The sequence below is a fragment of the Rissa tridactyla genome, chromosome 1 (assembly GCF_028500815.1).
Source record: "Rissa tridactyla isolate bRisTri1 chromosome 1, bRisTri1.patW.cur.20221130, whole genome shotgun sequence".
In the NCBI taxonomy this organism is placed as follows: domain Eukaryota; kingdom Metazoa; phylum Chordata; class Aves; order Charadriiformes; family Laridae; genus Rissa; species Rissa tridactyla.
The window spans coordinates 76,808,184-76,834,949 of NC_071466.1; the positions used below are offsets into that span (position 1 = coordinate 76,808,184).

The following is a 26,766-nucleotide window of genomic DNA, read 5'->3' on the forward strand; positions in this document are numbered from 1 at the left end:
CTGGGATATTGTAAAATGTGTCAAGCCAAAAAATCCCCTAACCTCAGATTGGATTTATTTTGTTGGTCTTAAATAGATATCTGTGTCAATGTGGGAGAATGTGTACTTATGAGAAACAAGATAAGTGCTAGACCAGGGATTCTTCAGCTCCTTCATAGTGTGATCTGTATCTAAATAAAGAGATTTTCTCCTGGAACCCCTCCCTTCTAATTCCGGGTTGTGTATACCGTCTCCCATAATCACGTAGTATACTTGTGGAAACTACAGCAATTGCATCTATGGGAAAGTATTTAATATATTTTTAGCTATCTTTGAATGTGATCTGGCAGCTGGAAGCAAGGAGAGTCAGCACCATGTGAACAGTAAGCTTTCCAGAGATCTCTGACAACTGTGTGAGGGACCATGAATGGCCTGTGAGTCTGAGGGTTAGCACTTGGGTATGTCAGCCTAATTGCTAGTTTTCACTCCGTGTTAGCAATCCTGTTTTCTAGGGAGGCTGCCATGTGTTTATTAGTGACAAGGACATTGCTTTATACAGAATTTCTGTGCAGTCAACGTGTTGTTTTCTTTTTCTGGAGAGGAAGACATGAGTAGCACAGTTGAAGGTGAAGGGACTGGGGAGGGGTGGAGGAGAGTAATTCAAGCCTGTGGGTTGGTTGGGAAGAGAACAGCAGTTACCTTGCCCCACACTGGCTAATTCCTTTCTTTTTCCCAAATTTGCATAATTTAGGAAGAAGGATTTTGTACGGATGCAGGAGAAATTTCCCGGATGCACTCTGCTTTGAGAAGAGTAGCAGCTTTTCATAAGTGAGATGTTTATTTATGCAATGTACTTTCTCATATACTTAAGTGTTGACTTAGCAGATGTAAAGTGAGCATTGCTCTTGTGTGTTGGGCTTAATAAGATTTTTCACAAGAGAATGAAATGAGCACCTATGAGAGGTGCTGCAAGGTTTAGTTTCTTCTTAACAGAACTGTGCTCTTAGATAAGGAGTTCTCTTTGGACTCGTTTTTGAGGTTGGAGCATCAGTTCTAATGTGGCTGAGAAACGTGTGCTGCAGAGTTAGGATGTGAGAGTGGACACAGAGATCCTTGCTGTGGTGCCTCCCTCCTAGCTGGATGCTTTTGCACTGCCGTCCTGTCAAGACTGGTGGTCAGTCTGAAGGGGGCATAGTGAATGTAGTCTTTTTTCCTAGCAGATGTAATCTGCTATGTTTGTTTGTGTATTTGATCTTCTTTTATTAAAAGATGGATTTCTCAAAAGCTTGCTTCTCCAGGGATTGTTCACCAAGTGAATTGTCATGTAAGATTTTAGACGGTGGGGGAATTGGGTCGCCTTCTCAACGTGTCTTGTACCTATCCTGCATGCTAGGGCTGCTCTGGTTTTGCAAAGAGAAGTCTAATGTTAAGCTGTGAGCACGGAAGAGTATTAGAAACACTCTTTTAAAGCAGGGTGGGGAAACTGTTCTTTAGACCTCTTTGGGCACCTTTTGGAGAGTGTGGATAGAGTATAGGAAAAGGTACAGAGCTCAAGCTTCTTTTTCCCCTTCTCGTGACACTGCAGTTTTGTGGTAGAAATGCAGACTGTAAAGCTATGGACTATAAAGGTTGCAGTGTTAGATCATAAAAACTGAATTTCATTTTTTCTCCCCTTAGAGTTAGTAATTGTTTAAAGTTCTTGCTGTACATCCGATGTAGGCAAAAATAGAATACATTTAACTTGTTTCATCAGGTTAGATTTCATTTTTTGCTTAGCGTATCATTATTGCTTCTTTTTCACTTGCAGTGCCCATAATCTCACCAAGTGGAATCTGTATGACAAGACTTTAAGGTTGCTGGTGTTTGAAACGGAACATGGGAGTTTGCCTGTTTTGGTGAGCTGTTAATATTTAACATTAAAGAGGTTTTCTTGTTGAAAGCAGGAAAATTAGGAAATATTAAATAATCTTATATATCCATGTCATATGAGACAGGAAGATACTGTTTCTCGATCTGGGAAACTGAGGCTGTCTTTGGTATAACATTATTGGAATCGGTAAATTCATGCCATGGATTCTTTTATTTTGGAGATTCTCCAAAGCTATGGTAGAGTAATCATCTGACATCTGGATTGATCCTTTGTCATGCTCAGTATGTCCCATTGATTGCACAGTTTTGCTTTCAGTACACATGAAATTGTTCTGACTGTGAGGAGCCCCTTATAGATTGCATGTAACCAGAAATTGGAATACTTTGGACCTGTTGCTTGAGGACTGACTCTTGGTGAAAATGATTTATAGTTACCAGTTTTCTCTCTCAACTGCAGCCTTTTAGTTGTCTGGTTGCTTCAAATCAAACATTGGCCATGCCAAAATGCAGGTATATCCTTGCAAGGATCCTTATTACAAGGTGAAGTACTTTAGTAGTCTTGAATGTTAATTAACCTCCATTTTTGGGAGAGAACTTGAGGTTATTTGCAAAGGAATGAAATTTAGCTGGGTAGAGAGAGCCTGCAGCCAGTGGGTAGAGCTGGACTCCTTTAGGTGGAGCATCAGAGCACCAACGTTTGGCTTCTGCTCTGAATTGCCCTCTGGAGGAGTCTGCCTTTCACAAAAGACTGCAGAAAAATCCTAAGAAGCTAGGCTAAAGTTAGCCTCTGCGAACACCCTTTTTAGTATGTGGTTACTTTCCATTGAACTCATCAAGAAATCAGAGTTCTGCAGAGGCAGCACCTTGGTAATGAAGTTTCTCTGGAGGCAATGTTTGCTTGTATATAAACCTATTATGTTTATTTTTGAGGGCCTAAATACTTCACAGTGCAGAAATGGTCATGCAAGCAGCATGCAGAATTCAGGCTTGGATGCTTTGTTTAGTCCTAAGCTTTTTGCTGTTGAGCCTTTCATGTAAATAAAGGACACGTGTTTTTATTTGCAGATGATCCTGCCAGCTCTCCAGTGCACATATTTTTCTCTCCTGTGGCAACTAGCTGCAATTTCAGAAAATCCTCCCAAGGTTGGCCACTCCACATAATTTTGAAACCCGGGGTTGTGCTTCTAGAAGTTTAAATTGCTTTTCTGTTTTCAGATCGCCAGAAAAAACCAAGCTTTCTCAAAAATATAATTTGGGTATTTTCTTGAGGAAATCAAATTGAGTTGAGGCATTTTCTCTCTGTTGTGCCCTCTTTTTTTTTTTTTTTTTTTTTAAAGTGTCTATGCTTTTTCAGTTTGCAAGAGAAGAAGTGAACAATGGTTCACCTCTATTTTTACTGCAAAACATGTGCATTGAATTCCTGGGGCTTGATGGAGATAAGGAACCTGTTCCACTGCCAAACAGTTTGTTGTTTTCTTCTTTTAAGCAACAAAGAATATTCGGCGAAAAATCCAGGAATTCCTATTGCTTTGTTTTGTTTTTTATTGTCTTGTTTTACTTCTATATTTCTGGCAGAAATTTTGAGGAAACTGGTAATTTTCTCATCAGCTGACTACTTACTTTTTAATTGTTTTTATATAGTGCCAAGCTGTGCCAGGTATTTCAGAAGACCGTCTAGTTTAAGACACCAGAGAGGGAAACTCTTACGCTTTGGTTCACAAGTGAATGTGTTCCTGAGCAGCTCCTCTTTATGGTGGTTTCTGACTACACCTAGTGCTGCTACTTCTGTCATTCTGTCGCCTTCCCCTGGTGCTCCTGTGTGTATGGAACAGGACGCTGACATGGACATTTGTTTTGAGAAATGCTAGCTTACCCATTTGGTGACTGATTCACTATCTATTCCCGTCCTGTGCCATTCCTGTGTGGATGTCCACATGTCTCACTGCTCTAATATGTTCTGCCTTTCAGTCCAGACGTGGTTAGCTTGACTGATAATGGGGCAGCACATTTTTTAATTTGGCCTTTCGTATGGGAACAGATTTTGATTGGAAGCACAATGTTACGGCCCACTCTGCAGGGCCAAATCTGGATGTTGGCAGAGAGAGAAGTTCCAAGAGCAAAAAAGAACATTTCCTGGACAGCAGCTCTAGGACTGCGTTAAAGATAGTGTTAAGGCAATGTTTTGCCTCCCCCTCTGCTGAGAAGAAACTCAGCGTGCCCCGTGATGGATCCCCTTTCTTATAAAGGTACAATTGCATAGCATGAAATCCAGCCCTCCTCTAAGGGCATTCCTCTTCTATTGGCTGCTCAAAGCTCAGTGCAGTGCAACAGCTGGGACCTGGTGAAGGATCAGAAAGTCTTTTTATGTGGCTGGGCAAATCAAATAGTCTCTCTTGCTGGATTAATCTTAACAAATAGAGGTGTCTAAGTGTCTGACTGCCAAACTTAGCAGCATAGTTAAACTGCATTCCATCTGTAGTCAATAGAGGGAGAGAAATGAGCAACTCCAGAAGGTAATTCACATTGAGAATTAGGTGGGATGGACCAGAGTTTTTATGACTCTACTTGCATATCTCAAGTGGAAATCATTATCACTGCTTTATAAGGATAAGCTGAAGTGAATAAGGGAATACATGCTATTAGAACTGCCCATCCTACAGATGGAGAAACAAAGAGTTTGTCACTCGCTGAATATGACTGGCCTCAGCAAGTGTGACAGATGCACATGTCCTACTAGTATTTGTCACATTTCTGCACCAAAGTGTGTGGGGGAGTATATAATTTTATGGATTGACCTTCCTATCCCCGGCACTGTGCCTGAAAACAAGACATGATTTTAAAGTTGTTCGTGGCTAGTAAGGTGTAGCTACTGTGAGATGTCAGCTTCTTTCCTAATGTCATCAACTGTGCTATCTTAAATGAATAATATCAGTGGAATAAAGATCTAAGTATTGTTTGTTCTGTAATTCTCTTTGAATTATAGTCCCTAACATATTTGTCCTGTCACTTTTCCTAAATATGTTTTTAGGAGACTCTTTTTGCACTAGGAAGAGAGCTGAGACGTTTCTGTCAGATTTGCATGTGCTTCCTCCACCATAAGGAAAAAGATGTAAGAGAAAAGGTTTGTGTTTCTCTGTCACTTGACTGGCATTCATGCGCAGTCCTCCTTTTAAATGCCCACCTTTCTTTTCATACTAGTATTTCTACTGATTTTTCGCTATTTTTTCTCTCCTAGCAGAGAAATAACTAGCAGAGAATTAACTAACAAAAGTTGGTGCTTTAATTGAGCATAGGTATGTGTCTGCATGGGTCCATCTGCAGAAACAAGGCCTGAATCTGAATGACTCAATTTGCCAGTTGATAATCATTGTGTTTTCTGATTAGACTGATGAGTGTACCGGTTCCTATCATTGCTTTATTGATGCCTTGCTATGAATATTATTTAAAAAATAAAAAAAGTGGAGAAATTCTCCAATGATTCATGTGTTAAAGGGGAGATATTCTAGCATAATAAAGCTGTTCTTCCTTCCTATGGAAGTTTGAAAATCTTTAGGTGGCGTTCACGTGTGATACTTGTACCTTAGGATACAGTATATACAAGTTCTGGAAGGGCTTAGCTGTGGCATTTTATCACACGTTGGGGCAAACAGAAATCTTCAGCTTGCAAGGAAGAAGTGCTACAGAAGCCACATTGTGACTTGTGGTATTTGATGGAGAGGCAAAGTAGAGTTGGCATGAAAAGTAACATGGTCTCTAAATCCTTCTTTGGCTTTGCTTGATACAGGCATTCATGATACTCTGTGACTGGTTGCTGATTTTGAGTCATCAGGATTCAAATAATAATGAAGAAGCAGTCGGACTTCTAAATTATCTTCCTAGCACGCCACTTCAGGAAAAACTGCTTTTGTTTATCCAGGAACATGTTTTCATGGAGGAAGAAGATGAAAGCAAAGGTTAGACGTCCTCATCACTGGAGCAACAATCTACCACTTTTGCTGTCATTTGTCATCTGCACTGAACGTATCAGGAAAAGGGACTGGTCTTTTTTTTTGTGTTTGGTTTTTGGTTTTTTGTTTTGTTTTTTTTTTTGGCTTGGGCCCCTTTACAAACAAAGTGGCTGACCTGTTGTTCACTGATCTGTATCCACTGTGGATCAACCACAGGAAGCAGCTGCCAGTTTATTTGTAGGATGAAAAGGGCTGATGTAATGCAGGGATGGGTGAGAATGTAAAAGTACTTGGTAGTCTGTCTTTGGTGGTACAGGTGATGGTGGTAGAGCCTTGTAGTGTTACAGTGTGACTCTGTCAATGCATGGACACTTCTGAGCCATCAGAGTAAGGGACTAGTGGATCTTGATTTGTGGGGTGCAGGGCAGATTTAGTGGGAAATATCTATCATAGAATCTTCATGGTTGGAAAGGACCTTTGAGATCATTGAGTCCAACCATACACACACACAAAAAAACCCAACCCTACAATCTCTGCCACTAGAGCATGCCCTGAAGTGCCAAATCTAGACGTTTCTTAAATACCTCTAGGGATGGTGACTCAACCACCTCCCTGGGCAGGCTGTTCCAGTGCCTGACCACTCTTTCAGTAAAGTAATTCTTCCTAATATCTAATCTAAACCTCCCCTGCCGCAACTTCACACCATTTCCTCTGGTCCTGTCATTATTCACCTGGGAGAAGAGGCCAACACCCACCTCTCTCCAGCCTCCTTTCAGGTAGTTGTAGAGGGCAATGAGGTCTCCCCTCAGCCTCCTCTTCTCCAAGCTAAACATGCCCAGCTCCCTCAGCCTCTCCTCTTATGACCTGGTCTCCAGACCCCTCACCAGCCTGGTAGCTCTCCTCTGGACACGCTCCAGCACTTCAATGTCCCTCTTGTACAGAGGGGCCCAGAACTGAACACAGTACTCGAGGTGAGGCCTCACCAGTGCCGAGTACAGAGGCACCATCACTTCCCTACTCCTGCTGGCCACGCTATTCTTCATACAGGCCAGGATGCTGTTGGCCTTCTTGGCCACCTGGGCACACTGCTGGCTCATGTTAAGCTGGCTCCACCAGCACCCCCAGGTCCTTTTCTGCTGGGCAGCTCTCCAGCCACTCTTCCCCAAGCCTGTAGCGTTGCTTGGGGTTGTTGTGGCCGAAATGCAGGACCCGGCACTTGGCCTTATTAAACCTCATACAGTTGGCCTTGGCCCATTGATCCAGCCTGTCCAGGTCCCTCTGTAGAGCCTTCCTACCCTCAAGCAGATCAACACTCCCACCTAGTTTGGTGTCACCCGCAAACTTACTGAGGGTGCACTCAATCCCCTCATCCAGATCATTGATCAAGATATTAAACAAAACTGGCCCCAAAACTGAGCCCTGAGGGACACCACTGGTGACCGGCCGCCAAGAGGATTTCACCCCATTAATCACAACTCTCTGGGCATGACCATCCAGCCAGTTTTTAACCCAGCAAAGAGTACACTTGTCTATGCCATGATTTGCCAGCTTCTCCAGGAGAATGCTATGGGGGACGGTGTCAAAGGCCTTACCGAAGTCCAGACAGACAACGTCCACAGCCTTCCCTGCATCCAGAAGGCGGGTCACATGGTCATAGAAAGAGATCAGGTTGGTTAAGCAGGACCTCCCTTTCCTAAACCCATGCCGGCTGGCCCTGATCCCTTGGCTGCCCTACACTTGCCGTGAGAGCTCACTCAAGATGATCCTCTCCATGATCTTTCCTGGTACCGAGGTCAGGCTGATAGGTCTGTAGTTCCCCAGATCCTCCTTCCGCCCCTTCTTGTAGATGGGCGTCACATTAGCCACCCTCCAGTCATCTGGTACCTCCCCTGTTGACCAGGATTGTTGATAAATGATGGAGAGAGGCTTGGTGAGCTCTCCCGCCAGCTCCCTGAGTACTCTTGGGTGAATCCCATCCGGCCCCATAGACTTATGTGTGTCCGGGTGCAGAAGCAGATCATTGACTACTTCCTCGTGGATTATGGGTGGGTTGTTCTGCTCTCCATCCTTATCTTCCAGCTCAGGAGGCTCAACACCCTGGGGATAGCTGGTCTGACTATTGAAGATGGAGGCAAAGAAGGCATTAAGTATCTCAGCCTTCTCCTCGTCCTTGGTTGCAACCTTCCCCCCTGCATCCAGTAAGGGATGGAGATTCTCCCTGGCTCTCTTTTTGTTGATGTATTTATAAAAGCTTTTTTTGTTGTCCTTAATGTTAGTGGCCAAATTGAGCTCCAGCTGGGCTTTTGCCTTCCTAATTTTTCTCTGTATAACCTAACGAGATCTCTGTACTCCTCCTGAGTTGCCTGTCCCTTCTTCCAAAGGTGGTAAACCCTCCTTTTATTCCTAAGTCCCATCAAAAGTTCCTTATTCATCCAGGCTGGCCATGTTCCCCACCCTTTAATCTTGTGACATTTGGGGACAGCCTGCTCCTGGGCCTTTAAGACTTCCTTCTTGAAGAGCGTCCAGCCTTCCTGGACCCCTTTGCCCTTCAGGACTATCTCCCAAGGGACTCTTTCAACCAGTGTTCTGAACAGGCTAAAGTCCGCCCTTTGGAAGTCCAAGGTGGAGGTTTTGTTAACCCCCCTCCTTACATCACTACGAATTGAAAACTTGGCCATTTCATGATCACTAGACCCAAGATGGCCTCTGACCACCACATCTCCCACTAGTCCTTCTCTGTTTGTGAACAGAGGTCTAGCGAGGCACTTCCCCTGGTAGGCCCGCCCACCAGTTGTGCCAGGAAGTTATCTTCCATGCACTCGAGGAACCTCCTAGCCTGCCTGCTCTCTGCTGTGTTGTATTTCCAGCAGATACCCGGCAGGTTGAAGTCCCCAACCAGAACAAGGGCTGGCGATTGCGAGACTTCAGCCAGCCACTTACAGAATACTTCATCTGTCTCCTCATCCTGGTTGGGTGGTCTATAGCATACTCCCAGCACAAAATCTCCCTTTTTTGCCTTCCCCTTCACCCTTACCCATAAACACTCGACTTTATCATCACTGGAATCTAGCTCTATACAATCAAAACACTCCCTAATGTACAGAGCCATCTATGTACTTATTGCTTGGTTGCCTTTTGTGAGCACATTCAGATGCCATATTGAGGCTGTTGTTGTGAAGGCTGGTTTCTTTTGGGAGTGTTTTGAAAATAGATTGTTAGCTCATTGTGGTTTTGAGGCTGAGTTCAAGTGCCGTGCTTTGAAAAACCAAGCATTGCTCTAGATTACTGTGTCAAACTCTTGTCCCGCAGCTGTTCAGATGGAGTTCTGTGTCCCGTTTTGGGCATCACACTTCTACAGGTCACAGTGTAAATGCAAGAATTGCAACAAGGGAGATCGTAGAAGAGAATCATTATTAGTAAAGGTAGAGATACAACAGAAAAGATGGCTTAAGTAGGTTGTAGTATCCTAGTTGTGGGAGTTTTTGAAGCAGGTTATGTTTCAGATTGTATATGTTATGTATCTGAAACTGATAAAATTGATCCTGTTTTGGGTTAGATGGCCTGAGAACTGTTTCAGACCCATTTTGTATGATGCTTTCAATTTCTCTGTCCTCCCCACAAAGGATCCCTGTCATCCCATTGCAGATTCCTTCCTCAATGAGTGATTCTGTCATGCAGTGAGTGTGCTTGTCTTTGTGCACAGCTGGCAGCTGCTCCATTTTAGTTTTAACTCTAATTTGCAGATAATTCTGATCAGTCACTTGCCTTATGTTTGTTTATGGGCCCACAGTCATGCTAGAAGCGCAAACAGTCCACATCAAAATTATAGGTCAAAGACTGAAGCCTTTTGGCAGTTGTAGATTACGTTCGTAGCAGGAAAGATTGTATCTCAAGCTCTCCTGCTACAAGAAGTTCTCCCCAAGCACCTTCATAGCTGTGTTGGAAGACTCTTAAGAGTATCTCTTTTCCACAAGTTATCCAGCTAGTCATTAACCCATTTTCCAGAGACCTATTATGTTCTTAATGATATGAAATTACTTTTGTTTTTCACTCTTGTTGATAACCACTTGGAGTTTCACCTGAACTCATCTTTTGTTGACTGTGTATGGGCAACTTTTGTAGGGTTTCTGATGAGTTCTGTGATGGTTTTCTAGCTTCTGTGTCATTCTAACAAAAAAAAATGTGGTTGCAGTTTGTCCGGTCTCTTCCATTTGGCGTGTTTTGTGCCTTTTATTCTGCGCTCTGTTTGCTTCTGTTCTGTAGCTGTGAGCAGTGTTGTACAAGGAGCTTCTGACTAGTAGAAATGCAAAGGCCCTATGAAGATCAGAGTAGAAGATTGCAAATAACTCATTTTCACTGTCATCAGCTGCAAGCTTTGAAATGGAAATAACCCTGTGTTTTCTGATACACACCGGAATGAGCGCTAGCATCTGTTGCTTAGTTTGTTGACTGAACAGCTGAGTCTGTGCTATTTGGATGCAAGTTGGTCATTAAAATTGAGCTATCTGGAATAAAGTAGTAGAACAAAGCTTCAATGCTTTTGTTTCCCTAGACCTGACAGAAGAGGAGGAGAGACAGGATGAAAGTTGCAAACTTGACGACTTGCACAAAAAGCGGAGTCTTCTTGCAGCATATTGCAAGTTAATAGTGTATAATGTGGTAGAGATGACTGCGGCTGCTGAGATCTATAAGCATTATGTGAAGGTAATGTTTTGGATGAAGTTGCCTTGCCTATCAGTACATTTTACTTTTTCGAAAGTGACTCCAGTGTTTGTGAAAGATGTGGGGTTAATAGTCTTACGGCTCAGAATCCTTGTATAATCACAAAAGGGCTCTAAAATCAAGCAAGAGTCGGACAAGGCTCTCCTTTTGGCTCTGCAAAGGTACCTCACTGCAGACAAAGTAACTGAAAATTGAGTAGAGCCTGTCTGAACATCTGCTCCTCGGCTGCTCCAGAGAGGCCTTTGCAGAGAAGCAGTTTACGGCTGGGAGAGTGTTTTAACTATAGAGATCCTGACATTGAAGCGGTTAACTTACTTCATACGGCTCGCACAGTCCATATGCAGATGGACAAGATTTCATATGGGTCCCGGTATTTAGACACCTGGGAGAGCTTCAGCCACTCCAAAGTGGGTTTCAGGAGGGCCGAGAACAGCACAGAGAGGGCAGTTACCTCGAGTCAACTAGCAGCACTTTGGAAATACCTGAATATGGATCTTGTTCTTTACTTCATTGGGCCTAAGGCAAGCATTGGTTAAATACCGAAAACTCTCTATTTCTCTCCTCAGTAGGCTTTGTTCTTTTGTTATAAACGCTTAACAATTTCAGTGGAGCTTTAATCCTTAAATTACTCTTAAAGGAGTGTACCATTGCTTTACCTATGAAATAATAGGTAGTTTTCGTCTTTTAGCTTGAGTGTTCTGATATTTAGAGTGTTTTATGAATTTCTTGTGTGACATGAACAGAATAATGTGTTTCTGTACTCCCCGTGCTAAAGAAGGGGAATGATAATTCTCATGTGTTTTCTTGCTGTTAATAGACCTACAATGATTTTGGAGACATAATTAAAGAAACGTTAAGCAGGACCAGGCACAATAACAAAATTCAGAGTGCCAAGACGCTGATTCTCTGTCTGCAGCAGGTAAGGTTAAGATTAAAGCAAGAGGCTGGGGGCTTTTATGACAGCTGTATTCATATTGGAATCTTTTACCTACCTTGCCATAATTATTCAAATTCGTTAAAACACCCAGTAGAAGAAATTGTTTCCTTGACTGCACTTTCTATGTGTATGTTGGTTTTGCATGTCATAATTAAAACACCTTTCTAATCATTATATATGTTTTAAAATTCAATTTTGTGCACGGTTTTTGGTCTTGTTTTTAACCTTCAAAAGTACAGCATATTAAGATTGATGTGAGATTACAGAGTGTTTCTTGGGACATTGTAGGTGTCTTAACCTTAAAAAGGTTAAGGATATTATTCTGTGTTTTATGGACTACCTCAATTCCTATTGAATTTGAGGAACCACACGCGCGTCTGCGGCTGGCCAGCTCTAATCCCCAGTATTTTCAGTATTTTCTTCTGGAAGAAAGTGGGGTGCAGCTCTTCTGAAGGCTCTCAGTTGCTGGGGCTTGCAGCTGCTGACTGATGGGGCCAGTTCGCTATTTTAGCAGCTGCTTTTGCCGGCTCTGCCCATGACCAGAGCTGCTTCTGGCTTGGAGTTGTGCTGTAAGCCACAGGACAGACTCCTCCCAGGGGGTGCTGATATATGAGCTTTGCTTATTTCACACACATTGCCAGGGGCTTAGATCTGTGAACTAGCCCCTGAAATCTGAGCTTAGATGAGGCTAAGCAGTATTTGGCTACATACATTCTGCTGACACAGTCAGGACTTTGAGTTTAGGTATCACATAGACAACAGGCCCTTTTTGGCCTTTGCTTGACCTTGAGAGTTGAAGGCAACAAGCTACCTCCATGTTCTGTCAGGAAAAAAACCCCAAAACATAGTTAATTTGGCTCAAGACTTGCTTTTGACCCAGTCTCACTCTCAGAAATTGGACTCTGCCGCTGCCAAACTTACTGCTTTATATCTGCATTCTGATATTCTGAAATCCTCTCAGGCAAATTAGGCCTCTTGAGCTCGATTCAGAAGTCCCAGCAGGAGATGGGGTCAGTGGAGGCATCGTCTTCAGGAATCAGTTCTCTGTGTATGCACATCATTTATTTATTTATTTATTTATTTTTAGTTTGTAAGCACAACGGTGTCCTTTGTGTCAGTTCATTGTCGTCGTTCCAGTCGTGTCCTTCTGAGGCACATAACTTACCTGCTCTTTTGTAAGGCTTCTGTCCGTGTAAGCGAAGTGTTGCTTGCTGTGCGTGTCTCTGTGTCCTCCTGGCGCTTTGTTTGCCTGTGGGGTTACATATGGTTGCTTATCTGAGACCTCTTTTGCAGCTGTTTCAGAGACATGCAGAAAGCCAAGACAGCAGTAGTGGCGTGGACTTCTCCTCTGCTTCCTTCACAAATATGAAAGAACTTGCCCGTCGCTTTTCACTAACATTTGGCTGGGACCAGGTGAAATCTAGAGAATCTGTAGCTATGATACACAAGTATGTGCCACGTAACATCACTTAGTCCATGGTCATTGTTTTTGTTAGTTGTCTGTTTTATTGCTCTGTTCTCTCTCTATTTTTTTCTTCCAACAGGGAAGGGATTGAATTTGCTTTTCAAGGGGCTACTGGAGTAGACGGAAAATGCTTGCCTCCTAACTTGAGCTTTCTGTTAATCATCAGTGAATTTTCCAACAAGCTGCTAAAGCCTGACAAAAGACTAGTGTAAGTTAAGTTCTTGTACAGTCATACACAAAACACAAACTGTGTATCTCTGTGGGATACACGGGACACTTGACCTTCGCTGTTGCAGAAGTTGCTCAAGGGCTTTTCAGAGAACTTTTGAAATCAATCTGCCCCTGAGGCTGTTAGTTTGAGAAACACTCGCTGAATTTTGTAGTAGTCGTTATTTCAGATTGTATGTGCATTCTAGATCTTTTTCAGATACAGTTGTGGCCACATGTGGCAATTCTTCTAAGGGAAAGACAATGTTAACTAGGTGGAAGAGGTTTGCAACTTGACTGGCTAGCGGAGTGCCAGGAATGCCTTTCTGAACAGAAAAGTAAAGCAGAAAAGATTGAGGAAGAGGTAATGCCCAGATCATTTTGGAAGCTAATTCCATAGCTTCAGGACAGAATTACATGAGTTCGTGGAATATATTTGGAATAGAAACACACATGACACTGTTCATAACGGAGATTTTAAATTCAAGAATTTGCTATTTACAGGGAAATATGCCCTGATCCAGTTGGGCCCCTGTGTTTTGCAGTGGTTTAAATATTTACATTTAATAATGTAAGAGTAATAGCCTTGTTTTGGCATCATGGGACATTATGCATCTGAACAGAGAGATGTATGATTATGTCTCTTACTGCCACCTTCACCTACTTCGACTCCAGTCATTTTTGGGAAGGAAGTAACGCTCTTCCTTCTATTTGACCTTCCTTTTATTTGCTGCTTATTTGGGATCTGGATCTCTGCATTTCAGTCTTCTATTTACAGATATGGTAAAAACTATTGCAAAATACATAACAGCTATTTTAATTTTCCTGGGAGCATATATGGAGACATAGGAACGTAAGACATCAAGACACATCTGTCTTTTTGAATTTCTGAGAAAATCACTCCAGTACCTGACAGGAAAAGTTACGCTTTGGAGAAGTCGTCAGCAGAAACGGAAACACACCCCAACAGCTACATCTTGCTGTGCTCTGTGTAACTGGTTTGCTCCTGTGTCACTTTGTCTTAAATTGGAGGTTAACTTCCACGGGGAACATCAACCAGTTTTTATATAATAAGGGTCAAGAGTGGTAAAATGTCTACTTTCCTATTGCTTTACATGACAAATATAATTTATTAATAATTGCCAGCTGCCCAGACACTATGTTTAAAGGAATGGATTCAAACCCAAAATGCAAAATACAGAAAAAAAAAAATATTTGACATATACTGATTGCAACCCCTGGTAAATCTAAAATGGATGATCTATGGGTAGTGATAACTTCCCTTTCTGTTCTTGCATTTTTCTCGGAGACCATATTTGAGATCTATGACTTGAATGGGATTTGTACAGTTTCTGTACAACTCTGTCCATGTTGTCTGGTTTTTAAAGAGCTGTTATCATCTGCGTGGTGACACTTGTGCAATAAGTAGATTTCTGTTAATCCATCCTTGAAAAACTTTGTCATTTCATTTACCTCCGAGGAGTATTTTTTAATTAAACAGGAGGAAAATATTTCATCATTAATGTGGGGAGATTTAAAGCTAAATCCTGGTGATTTTTTTCCCAGGGCTATATTTAACTTCTTGACCAGTGGATATATTCCAGAATTATATTCCTGAATGTATTAGATACATTAGAATTATAATTCTAGATTAGATTAGATTAGATTAGAATTATATTCCTGAATGTATTAGATACATTCAGGTAGGTTTATTCATTGAAAACTTTTGTGGGAAATAGAGAACCTGGCAGGGAATGCTCTTTGACTTCAGTTCTTACTGCTTTGGACCCTCCCACTGCTGCTGGGAACAAATGGGAAACAATAAAATTCACAAGGGGGGAAATTGCAATATTATCCACAACTACATTCAGACTATGTTTCTAGAGTAACAGTTTCTATTCTGGGAGGCCTAAAATGCTTTGCAGGGGCTGGAGAATATATTTCCTCTTAGAAATATTTAGGTTTAGCTCCATCATAAATTACTGGGTGGAATGTTTTAGGTCAACATGAACTTTTAGAAATAAACATCTGGTTATTTTCATTTTTATTATTAATCATAGGATTGATGTCCAGGTCCGTATGCTAACATATGTGAATGTACCTGTAACGGATGAGATACAGAATATGGGCATTTGTTAGAAAGGAGTATATTTCAACACCATCAAAGTATATGGATTTTAACCTCCTCCCCTGTAATTGCCCAGGTCGTAGCAGTAAAATATCTGACTTGTCAATTGCTCTGCGCCACAAAATGCACACAAGAAATGAATTATTGAATAACAGGCAGCATGAAGGGCCTGATTCCTGAGTCAGTGGGAGTCTTTCCATTGACATTGATAGCAGTTGGATTAGACCCTAAAACAGTAGTTACAATACATGCTTGTTCGAAACCAACAAATTTCATTACCAGGTTTTCTTGATCCCTGGGGCCCACGGGGTCCATGACTCTAATTGTTTCAGAGTCAGTGCCTACCCTAGCCTCCTCCCAGCACCGGGTTTCTTGTTTTGCAAAGCGAATGAAATGTCTGATATTTTCCAGGCCACACTCCTAATCAAAGAAAGAATAATATACTGTACAGGCTGGCGTTAAAGCTGTCACTTCTGGTATTTGCTAAGTTGGGGTCTGTTTTAACAACACTGGGCTTGATTTTAAACTGATGAGCTGTAGCTGAAATGTAGTGAATATCCAGTTTCTAATCACGAGTCAGACTTTGGTTTTCTTTTCTTATTGTTACAAGTAGCAATGGGTCAGAAAGACCTTGTCAGAAATGTCCTGTTTTTCAAAAAGAATGTTTGAAGGAGACCTCTTTGCTCCAGCAAAGGTGATAGCTTCACCTGGGATTCAGGCAGGCCCCCTGTCAAGTCTCTGGATTGAATCAGGCAGAACAGGGATTTGAACCAATGCTTCCCACACCCCGCATGTTGTAACTGCCGAGCTGTTAACTGCTTCTTGCAGACACTTGAAATTTTGTTGGGAAGCTGAGAGAATTAGATTGGGTTTGAGATGATAGTATAGAAAAGTGGTTTTATTGGTTGTTCTTTGTTTTAAATTTTGACAAAACAGGCACTCATGGCATAAATACCCCATTTTCTGACCCGCTGTACTATAGAATCACAAGGAGCATCTCTCGCCTGGGATCTCCTTTGCGCTGCAGTCCATGAGGCAGAAAAGGGCTGCCAGGAGAAGGGGTGCATCCTCGCAGAGTTACGCTCTATTCAGACTGCTCCAGGTAGCGACTTTCCCTGCACAGGAAGTTATTTCTAGAGACTGACGTAATTCTGCAATTCCTGTGGATCTAGTGTTGTTTCTAATGCTAAAATTCAAGCAGTCTTTTAGCTTTGAAGGCATTTGCATTTTAAATATTCAGGTATTTCAGAGATGTTAGATATTTCTGGGAAAAGGGATGCCCTTTCTTTTTCCAACAGTTCTGTCTGCACCTTTGGAGGCTAAAGAGAAAATGCCTTTTTAGCAATACCTTCCCTAGATATTGAGGGGAAAGATACTGAGTTTTCTTATGCTTGTTTTTGGTTTTCTCTAGGTACGCTTACTTACAGAGGTACATAGCAGAACCACTGCCTTGCAGAGGTGACGAATGGCAGCCGTTGATTTGGTACAGAAACTCTTTACTGGCAAATGAAGATGAAGAGAGCTCTGTCCTCGGTGGTTCAGGAGAGTGGTCCCCCATGGGCACACCTAAGATGTCTTCTTTTAAAAGGAAGTTGTCTAATGGTATGAAAACTTCCCCATTCTGGATCAGTGGTATTTGCTTTGTCCCAGCTGAAACGCACTTCATGCTTTGCTTTAGCACTACCACAGTGTGTTGAATGTTGTGTACTTTCCAGTTTGAACCGTGGCTTTTGCCTTCAGCTTTGTTGTTGTTAAAGGTCTCTTCATCACTCAGTAGCAGGAAGGTTGGTCTGGAGACTTTGAGTGAGCTGAATTCAGATAATCTTGAAGTCTGCTCTGTACTGATCTCTGGCATTTGTCTGTGCTGTTGAGACTTGGTTCATTGCTTTCAATTGTTAAATTAAGGGCGTTGTTGCTCCGTGTAGCTAATGGAGACAGGAGAGGTGTTTCCAGAAGTTGATTCAGATCTTCAGCCCAGATGATCTGGGCCGAATCATCTTCTGGGGTCTTTATTGCTGTTGAATTTCTAGGGAGCCTGTAGGATTATACTCCTAGCTTAATGACTTATAGTTAGGTGGGCTGGATCCAGGCTTTAGCAGCTCTCGTGGACTTCCAATCCGTAATGAGGTATTCACTGCCGTGGATATGATGAGACTTGCTTAAATGTAGTAAAGCCAATATGAAAACAATTGCCAGTAAAAGTGATAAGTGCCAAGGACATGTGCAGTTGCATGTGGAGGACGGGGAATTTTTCCAGAGCGTCCTTTAGTTTCTTTTTCATGCTTTCTCAGAAATTTTCTTCTCAGTGACCTGCCTTCAGAAAGCTTGTTCCTTTGTGTCCCAAAGGCCTTCCTTTCTTGAGGTTTATACAGACTCAGCAGTACTGATAGCATTTGTGGACCGGGGCCGAGATCATAGACCTAGATTGCCAAAATGACCAGCGGGCAAAGTAAATTAATTTTCTTTTATGTGGCTTTTAGCTGGTTCCTTCAATAGAAGAATGCTTTGCTCCAAATCTCCCTTTGAGCTTGGCCTCATTGCTTCACTGCTGTGGGGAACGTGTCGCAACTGTCCCTCTCCAGACCCTTGAGAGCGAGGCTGGAGCATGAGTCTGTTCACTGTCTGTTACAGGGTCTTTGCCTGACACCAGCCAGACGGAGGCAGCAAGCAAAGCTCCAGCCCTGCAGCGGGCTTCCCAGCTTGCCTCTGCTACTGGGAAAAGCAGAAAGAGGCTAAAATCTCGAGAGATGCATTTGCAGGAACACTTGCCGTTCCTTTGTCCAGGAGGGCTGCGGAGAAGATACTGGTGAGAGTTTTATGTCTTACAAGCTCCTTCACTTGTCTTGGTATTGACAGTTGGGGTCTCTCGGTCCACCTTTGCTTCTGTTTTTTGTGATACTTCCATGAGCCTAAGGGCTGAGGGTGTGCGCCCTCCTGTCTGTCTGAGAGCCTGTGTCCTCAGTTTCCTCAGCCCAATATCTGCATTTGCTGCTTTAGCCTGATTGTCCCCCACTGTCACAGGCCTTCTGTGCCTTCTTGGGCTAATATCGAGTGCGCAGAGAAAAAGACAAGGAAGGAGGAGGGTTCCCTGTCCCACTTCTCTTGCCTCTGGTGCTGATTTTTTGCATAACGTTCCCAGGATATGTAGGATACTACCAGTTGCTAACAGGGAATTCTTCTCATCACGGCTTAACTGTGATTTTTTGGGGGTCTTGCCTCCTAAGCCCTCATCCCCTCAAAGTACTCACTGTTATTTGGGCTGCTCCAGCTGCGTGGGGCATGAGCACAGTGCAAGTACAGCCTCTGCCCACGAGACCTTTCAATCAGATGGGGAACACGAGGACAAAACTTCGCCTTGTCATTAGCAGCAGGGTTGGCTGATGTGTAGCTTAATCACCAGCAGTTGTTTTCTGCCCGGAAAAGGAGAATTTTAAAGAAGGACTTCCGCTACATCGTGGGTTTGGTATTTCTATGTTCCCGTGTCATCTGTAGAGCAGCCGTATCCTGCGAATGTTATGCAAAAAGGCTGTGGTGTTGGTAACTCCCTGGCTGTTTGCTGCAGCCCAACGATGAGTGTTTTCTGCATCTCTGGAAATGAAAGAGGATTCTTGTCTCTGCAGATCTGCTGTTAACGACTGTGTGACTGGTGACTTCCTTTTAGAGAGATGCACTTCTGTGTGCAGCATGCACACACGCCTGAGTGAAACCCCACAGAATTTGGGTGTAAGAGAGGTATTGCAGAAATTGGGAGCCTGGAGTCTGCTTTTGAGCTCTGTAAAGCACTCAGAGTGCTCGATTGGGATATTTTTTTTTTTAAATACAGTTCATTTAGTGAGGTGTTAGGTGCCACTTCCCATATTGGTAAGTTAAAAGATGAAACACAAGTCCCAGAAAGACGCATGCTTTTCCAGGCTTTGGGACGCTTGTTGAAGGGACCTGGTGAACACAAGTAAAATAGAACAAAAAATTATTAGATATGTAGTTGATTACAGATCCAGCCCCTTTTTAAATGAACTTTTCTTTATGAACTGCTTTATTGGAAATTCCTCAGAGCATAACCTCTCTCATACGTGGGGAATACTTGGATCAGAAATTTTGGGACACCTTATGTGGATATCTCAGCAGCAGATCTTAACATGCGAGTTACTCTGCCGTAAGCACACTTGTGCAATGTGCAACCTGTTATAAAATTTTGCAAGACTTGGCTTTTTTTTTTTCCCAGCAAAGATGAGATTAAGACAGAAGATGTCTCAGAGGAGGGTCAAGCAGAAGATGTAATTGAAGATGTCGATGTTGATGTGGTTGGTGCAGACCAGGTAATTCCGGCTCGGGTTTTCGAGCTCTGAGGACAGCTGTTGTTGAGGTGGGTGAATGTGAGTTCAGAATCTCGTGAGTACCCATCTAGCGGCAAAGGGGTTGCTTTTTTGTGGCCCCTTTCAGGCTGAGAATAGGGGTTCTCCCCTCTTCCATTTTTAGCTGCAGCTGTAGTCTCCTCCTTCACCTTGGTCGGCATTTTTAAGGCAATTCTTATTGCAGGATCTAGACATCCTTAGGTACGTTGAACTAAAGCCAGGGCGCATTGAGAGGAGGACCCAGTTTCCTTTTTTCCCCATGCGGTGAAGCTCCTTTACTTAAGAGCCATTTGCTGCAGTTGCTTCGTGTCACTGACACATCGCGGAGATGGCGCTGGTGCACGGCCTGCGGGGAATGTCTGCTTCAGAAACGGGGTTTGCATTGTGCTCTTTAGATCGAAAGACTCGGAATGCGTCTGATCACTGGTCAGCCCAGGGCTCTCGCTGGAGCGGTCCTTGTTTCTTGCCCTTTTCCAGTCAAGGCTGCTGGGGAGATTAAATTGTCCCCAAACCAGCTGGGGATTTGAAGGGAAGCATGTGAGCGCTGTGGGCTTGGAGCGGCAGCCAGCGTAGCCTGGGGGTTGTCTTGTGGGCACCGATCGCCTTTGGGATCAGATAATAGTTTGGCAAAACTCCAGCTGTCCCCCTGGGTCTCAGCTCAGCCCTGGAATGGATACTGGCTGCAGGGAAGAACTTTTAGCCCTTTGGGACAGCGCAGTGCAAGGACACCACGGGTCTTCCAGCAGTGACTGGACTGAAAGGGGGGGAAAAAAGAAAATAAAAATAGAGGCCATGAGGTTTCCTGTCCTGCAGCCCATGACACCCCTCCCGTCCGTTTAAGGGTTTGCTGTGTCAGGCGTCGCAAGGGGCTGAGCGGTTTCCTCCGGTTTTTCTCCTGTATTTCCCCCTGTTCTCTGAACTCCTATTGGAATGGAAACCCAGGGTTTGGCAGACAGGTTTTTTTGCAGTGATCGAGGCAACCCCTTGATTTCCAGTGGCACTGGTTTATCTGGGATCCAAGAGCCACATTCGAAGACCTTGTCTGATTTTTGACTTTTTAAATGAGTTTTTCCTGTAAAGTTGAACAAATGGTTTCTTTTTGTATTTGAGTGGTGGGTTTTTTAAAGAGGACTAGAAGGAAAAAGGGACTTCTACTTTTTCTTACAGACATATGCCTTTTAAAATGTAGACTATTTGTTTGGACCATGAGCTTGGAGCAGCTTTTATTGAAGGTAGATAATAAAAGAATTTAAATCTGTGAACCAGGATCGAAGCCGTACAGAAAATGCACTACTTAGTATGTGGCCTTTCCCTGTAGTGCCCTTTCTGGGCTGCTTGTGGTATAGAAATGCTTCTTTCCTTTTGTGGAAGCTAAATATAGTGCTTTCCACAAGCCAGCTCTGGCCAAGCTGCTAAATGGTTAGAAGCTACGCTTTTATTCTGATTCCTTATGTGCACTTATATGATGTTTTCTCAATAGTATGAGATCGACTTCATCTTTTTTTCCTTGCGGTATAGGACAGCTAAGAGGCTGAGAGGATAAATGGAAGTGAAGAACGTGCTGCCGTTTTTTTCTGCGAGTTGTGTAACAGAAAATGGGGTTGTGACGTCATCGAGCAAGGCAACAGGAGATATGGATCAAGTCAGATCTCTTGCCTGTAGGCATCCACCCAGAACCAGTTAGGTCCTATAGCACTGGGGTTGATTTCTCCACGTTGCCGTTCGTGCTGTCACTGATGTTGCTGTTGCACTTCTAAGGTTGTGGGCGTTATGAACATCAACTGCATCCTCGTCCTTGATGCCGACTTGGAATAATTCCCAACCTGAGGATTGGAATCAGGGTATTGACAAATATTGAGTCAAAGACTCTGTAAACTAGATGAGACAAGCTCGCTCAAATCAGTGCGGGGGCAGCATTCTGCTGGATGTATTCCTTGAGATAACCAAGATGGATACCTACATGTTTCCTTGTACCTGGCTCCAGGGAGAAAAGAGCCTGGCCCAGCTGTGACTGCTGTGACCTGCTGGGTGTCTTGGCAGTGCCCTTTCCTGCCTGAAAACATGGATCAAATTGTCTGAAAGTATTTCTAAATTCCAGTGCTTACAGAGACGTGGTTAGTGGTCTGTGGGGATCAGGGCACGTTCCCAGGAGACTTGCATCAAGGCTTCTAAGTAAGAAAGAAACAGCGGACCAGTTGATCGAGTATTTTCCTCTGGAAGAAATCTTTCGTACATAGTGGTCATGTGGTATTTACTTGGAAAATATAAAGCTTGAAAAGGCGATGTAAATGGACTGTAAACATGGCCCTTCAAAAGTAGTTTTTCCATTAGGAATGTGCAAATGGTCTTCACCCAAGAGCGTTTCAGAGGCAGTAGGCTGGGGAGCGCTGGCTGCTTTCGCTGACCCTGGGTCACTGCTCCATGGAATTGTACACTGTATTAATCCTATCAATCAGCTTTATTTTTTATATATATATATTTTTTGGATTGTAACTGTGTAAAATAAACTACATAACCATTGCTATCCATTAGTACTGAAAGTGCAAGTGACTCCACAAGAAGTCTGGAGAAAGAAGAGCCGCAGTCAGTCCTACTGCCTAGTTTGTCCTGTTATTAAATAAGTCAGAAGTGAGCTCCCATGAACGTGGAGGTGAAAGCCATGAATGTCTCCCAGGCAACAGTAAACCCATTGTGTTTCATTTTCCATAGTTAAGTATGCAGTAGGCTAATTCAAGGGAGAGGCAGCGCTCCGCAAGATAATGCTGATTCTCATCCAGGTCAACTCAGTTCCCCTGTGACTTCCCCCAACTCCAAACCTCGACTGTGGTAGTGATGTTTCCTTCATCCAGCTAGAGCTGTGGCTCTAGGCCTAAACACTTCCCAGGTAGGCAGAATACGGCTGGACTTGGACTAAGAAAACACACCTGGGACCACATCAAACATGCAGATGCTTTACTTCTTGTAGTGAAGGACTGCATCTGGGAATTAGCCTTCTGGGGGAAGGTGCAGTAATCCTTATAGGTCATGTGTTGCAAGAAACGTCACTTCCACAATAACACCATATAATCTGCAAATCCTTTAGGAAAAAGGGACTTGGTTATCAAAATATAATAGGGAGCAGGATTTAACAGGCACTTCATTAAACGCAAAGTGGCAACAACAGCTACAGGCTCTGCAGAAGAGTTCTACCCTGCACCAGGGGAGAAATGTCACTGTGCAACGAGAGCGTCCTTGGCTGCACGTGCCCATTTACAAACCCCCTTTTTAAGAAGGGGGGGGTTCCAGCTGAAGGGTTTCAGGTAGGCAAAAGTCACCGCCCCTTGGAACAGCAATAGAAGTTCAGGATCATCTTCTAGAAAGCCAGTTGGTCATCCTTTCCCACAGCACCTTAAGGAACGGGGCTTAGGAGGGTTATATTCAAGGATCACCTCTGCCAAGCTCAGGAGCAGTGCATTCCAAGAAAGAAGAAGTCAGGCAAAAAAGCCAGGAGGCCTGCGTGGATGAACAAGGAGCTCCTGGACAAGCTCAAAAGCAAAAAGGAGGCCTACAGAGGGTGGAAGCAAGGATGGATTGACTGGGTGGAATACAGAGAAACTGTCTGAGCGACCAGGAACCAGATTAGGCAAGCTAAAGCCCAGATAAAATTAAATCTGGCCAGGGACCTCAAAGGCAACAAGAAAAACTTCTATAAGAAGTATGTCAGAGATAAAGGGAAGACTAGGGAAGACGTGGGCCCTCTCCAGAAGGAAACAGGAGACCTAGTCACCCAGGATATGGAGAAGGCTGAGGTACTCAATGACTTTTTTTTTTTTTTTTTTTTTTGCCTTGGTCTTTACCAGCAAGGGCTGTGACCGCACTGCCCAAGTCACAGAAGGCAAAACCAGGGGCTATGAGAATGAAGAACTGCCCGCTGTAGGAGAAGATCAGGTTTGAGACCATCTAAGGAACCTGATGGGACCTGATGAAATCCATCCAGGGGTCCTGAGGGAGCCGGCAGATGAAGTTGCTAAGCCCCTTTCCATTATATTTGAGAAGTCATGGCAGTCTGGTGAAGTTCCCCCTGATTGGGAAAGGGGAACCATAATCCCCATTTTCAAAAAGGGAAAAAAGGAAGACCCAGGCAACTACAGACTGGCCATTTTCACCTCTGTGCCCGTCAAGATCATGGGTCCTAGAAACTCTGCTGAAGCACATGGAAAATAAAGTGGTCATTGGTGACAGCCAACATGGCTTCACCAAGGGCAAGCCATAACTGACAAATTGGGTGGCCTTCTACAATGCAACAGATGTCATCTACCTGGACGTATGCAAAGCATTTAATACTGTCCTGTATGACATCCTGGTCTCTAAATTGGAAAGACGTGGATTTGATGGATGGACCACTTGGTGGATAAGGAACTGGCTGGATGGCCATGCTCAAAGGGTTGTGGTCAACAGCTCAATGTCCAACTGGAAACGAGTGACAAGTGGCGTTCCTGAGGGGTCAGTACTGGGACCAGTGCTGTTTAACATCTTTTTGTTGGCAACACGGACAGTGGGATTGAGTGCACCCTCAGCAAGTTTGCTGCTGACACCAAGCTGTGTGGCACAGTCAACACGCTGGAGGGAAGGGATGCCATCTAGAGGAACCTGGACAAGCTCAAGAAGTAGGCCTGTGTGAACCTCATGAGTTTCAACAAGGCCAAGTGCAGGGTCCTGCACCTGGGTTGGGGCAACCCCCGGTATGAATACAGGCTGGGGGATGAAGGGACTGAGAGCAGCCCCGAGAAGGAGGACCTGGGGGTAGTGGTGGATGAAGAATTAGACGTGAGCTGGCAACGTGTGCTCACAGCCCAGAAAGCCAGCCCTGTCCTGGGCTGCATCAGTGTGGCCAGCAGGCCAAGGGAGGTGAGGAGAAATTTAACATTGATGAGTGTCTACTAAAATTGGAATAATCAACCCTGATTTTATTTTTAAAAATCCTTTGACTGATATTAAAATGAGTTGAGTTTTCCTTGGTAAGGTTCACTAACACATTACTGATGAGTTCCATTACTTCAGCTACACAGGTTTGTAAGTCTGTACATGGGATGGTGGGATGAGCTGAGTAGGAAGGATTTCTCTGTGCCACTTCTGGCTGTTCAGCAACACTGTCTTGGAGGAGGAAGAACCTGCTTTCAACATGCAGCTTGGTGTCATTATCCAGCCAGACTGCACAACTGGAATACTGTGTCCCATTCCGGACTCCCCAGTCCGAGAGAGACAGGGAACTACTGGAGAGAGTCCAGCAGAGGGCAACAAAGATGACTGAGGGATTGGAGCATCTCCCTTATGAGTTTACAAGTATCTAAAGGGTGGGTTTAAGGAGGATGGAGCCAGACCCTTTTCAGTGGTTCCCAGTAACAGGACGAGGGGTAACGGGCACAAGCTGGAACATAGGAAGTTCCAAACGAATATGAGAAAAAACTTCTTTACGGTGAGGGTGACAGAGCACTGGAACAGGCTGCCCAGGGAGGTTGTGGGGTCCCCTTCTCTGGAGACTTTCAAGACCCGTCTGGATGCAGTCCTGAGGGATGTGCTCTACGCAATCCTGCTTTAGCAGGGGAGTTGGACTAGATCATCTCTAGAGGTCCCTTCCAATTCTGAAAAGTTCCATGAAAAAATTCTGTGAAAACCCATCCTATCTTAAATGGCTCTTTAATAGTAAGAAGTTAATTATATGCAGTACATAACATAATAACTAGAATTTCAGTAACACGTATGAAAATCTTTATTTGAAAATACAAACATGATTTTAAAACTTTTTAACAGATCTACACTGCAACCAAAAAATAACTTACATCTTTTTGTACATTTTTTTTACCTCCAACAAAATCTGTTTAACAGTAAGAGTGAGGCAACAATTCCAAGCTGCTGTGACACTGATGAATATCCATGGAATGTGTCAATAGCAAACAACTGAAGGGGAAGGGGACACACACAAAAGCACTGAATGCCCACAACAAATTAGTGCACATCACTGATCAAGTAACATTTATACAAAGGATTTTAAAAAAAAAAAATAAATTGGTTCCTTCTACATGAATTAACACACTCATTTTGGATCAAGTATGAACACTAAACCAGACTTCGTTATTAAATAATCATTTTATAATGAACCACGATGAAAAGACCGAAGTTTAAAAGGGCAAGCAAAATTAAAGTTGGGGCAAACAAGGACTACACAGAGAAGAGAAGCAACTTGTCTCAGGCGTTTGTTTTCCCTCGTGCACTAACACGCTCAGCTTGTCAAATGAAACTCTACTTGTAAGTGGGAGCTGAATCACGCGCTCAGCGTCATTCTCGTCCTTGCCGAGGCATAAAAACCCCTAGGGCTGGCTATGAGCATAGAAGCATCGCAGGCCAGGTATAAATTGTCTCCTTACCTCCCATACTGGGCCAGGAACACCTGGCAACACCTTCACGTATGGGATGGAGATGGTCAGTGCACCACACATCAACTTAGAGAGAATTGCACAGTTCTCTTAAAAAAGCCAAACAACCCACCAGTAGATTACTTTTCTCTAAAGTCAAATATTGTTATTCTTCCAAAAAGGAATTATGCAACATCTGTAAATAAATATTTTAATCTATTTTACAAACTATAGACTATTGAATAAATACAAAAAGTTTTGTCATTCCATACAAATGCGCTTCTTTTATTTAAAAGGTAGTATAGCGATTAAATATTTTTAGCACAAAACTAAGCTGACTTCCTGGAAACAAACCCCACTGAAACGTATCGGTGTGTAGCAGACCTGCTGCAGACTGTCCCTTCTCTTCCTCCAAGTGCTGACCAGAAGGCGCCACTACTCAAAGTCCTCTTCGTAGTCATATTCATCCAAGTCTACATCAGCCAGATGGGAAGGCATTTCAAAAAATGGTCTTTTTTCCATTTGATACTTTAGGACGTTGGCCTTCTGATGGTCTACAGGATTCAGTTCTGCTTCATACCTAGGAGCGGGCAAAAAAAGAAAAGTCTGGCTATGTTGGGAAGTGCCCAAATGTTAGAACGCTAACATGGCACCTGCAGGAAGAGCATAATTTCCAATAGTTTATATTTACAGTTAAAGAAACCTGCAACCAGAAGCAGCACTAGGTTTCTGTCACAATTACTTAAGTTTAAGCTCGTTTACTCTCCC

At 43.4% G+C, this 26,766-nt stretch overlaps 2 protein-coding genes across 10 annotated transcripts in view; one reads left to right on the plus strand and one right to left on the minus strand.

Annotated features, from left to right (window-relative positions):
* The window catches only part of LOC128904508 (cohesin subunit SA-2-like), a 65,227-nt gene extending 43,097 nt beyond the window's left edge, over positions 1 to 22,130 (plus strand). For 5 of the 7 annotated variants that reach the window (XM_054188954.1, XM_054188959.1, XM_054188957.1 and 2 more), the window contains 13 exons: positions 731 to 807; positions 1,787 to 1,874; positions 2,914 to 2,991; positions 4,877 to 4,969; positions 5,633 to 5,801; positions 10,348 to 10,499; positions 11,335 to 11,436; positions 12,748 to 12,902; positions 12,999 to 13,127; positions 16,666 to 16,856; positions 17,886 to 18,060; positions 19,477 to 19,617; positions 21,125 to 22,130. In XM_054188954.1, the coding sequence (XP_054044929.1) occupies positions 731 to 807; positions 1,787 to 1,874; positions 2,914 to 2,991; positions 4,877 to 4,969; positions 5,633 to 5,801; positions 10,348 to 10,499; positions 11,335 to 11,436; positions 12,748 to 12,902; positions 12,999 to 13,127; positions 16,666 to 16,856; positions 17,886 to 18,060; positions 19,477 to 19,600 (1,533 nt within the window). In that variant the 3' untranslated portion in view covers positions 19,601 to 19,617; positions 21,125 to 22,130. The remainder of the gene's footprint in view (positions 1 to 730; positions 808 to 1,786; positions 1,875 to 2,913; positions 2,992 to 4,876; positions 4,970 to 5,632; positions 5,802 to 10,347; positions 10,500 to 11,334; positions 11,437 to 12,747; positions 12,903 to 12,998; positions 13,128 to 16,665; positions 16,857 to 17,885; positions 18,061 to 19,476; positions 19,618 to 21,124) is intronic. The other 2 variants (XM_054188956.1, XM_054188955.1) reach the window with 2 other exon arrangements.
* A 4,280-nt stretch (positions 22,131 to 26,410) lies between these two features.
* Positions 26,411 to 26,766, minus strand: part of PPP2R3B (protein phosphatase 2 regulatory subunit B''beta) — a 52,293-nt gene continuing 51,937 nt past the window's right edge. For all 3 annotated transcript variants that reach the window (XM_054188961.1, XM_054188964.1, XM_054188962.1), the window contains one exon: positions 26,411 to 26,578. In XM_054188961.1, coding sequence (XP_054044936.1) covers positions 26,434 to 26,578 — 145 coding nt within the window. In that variant the 3' untranslated portion in view covers positions 26,411 to 26,433. The remainder of the gene's footprint in view (positions 26,579 to 26,766) is intronic.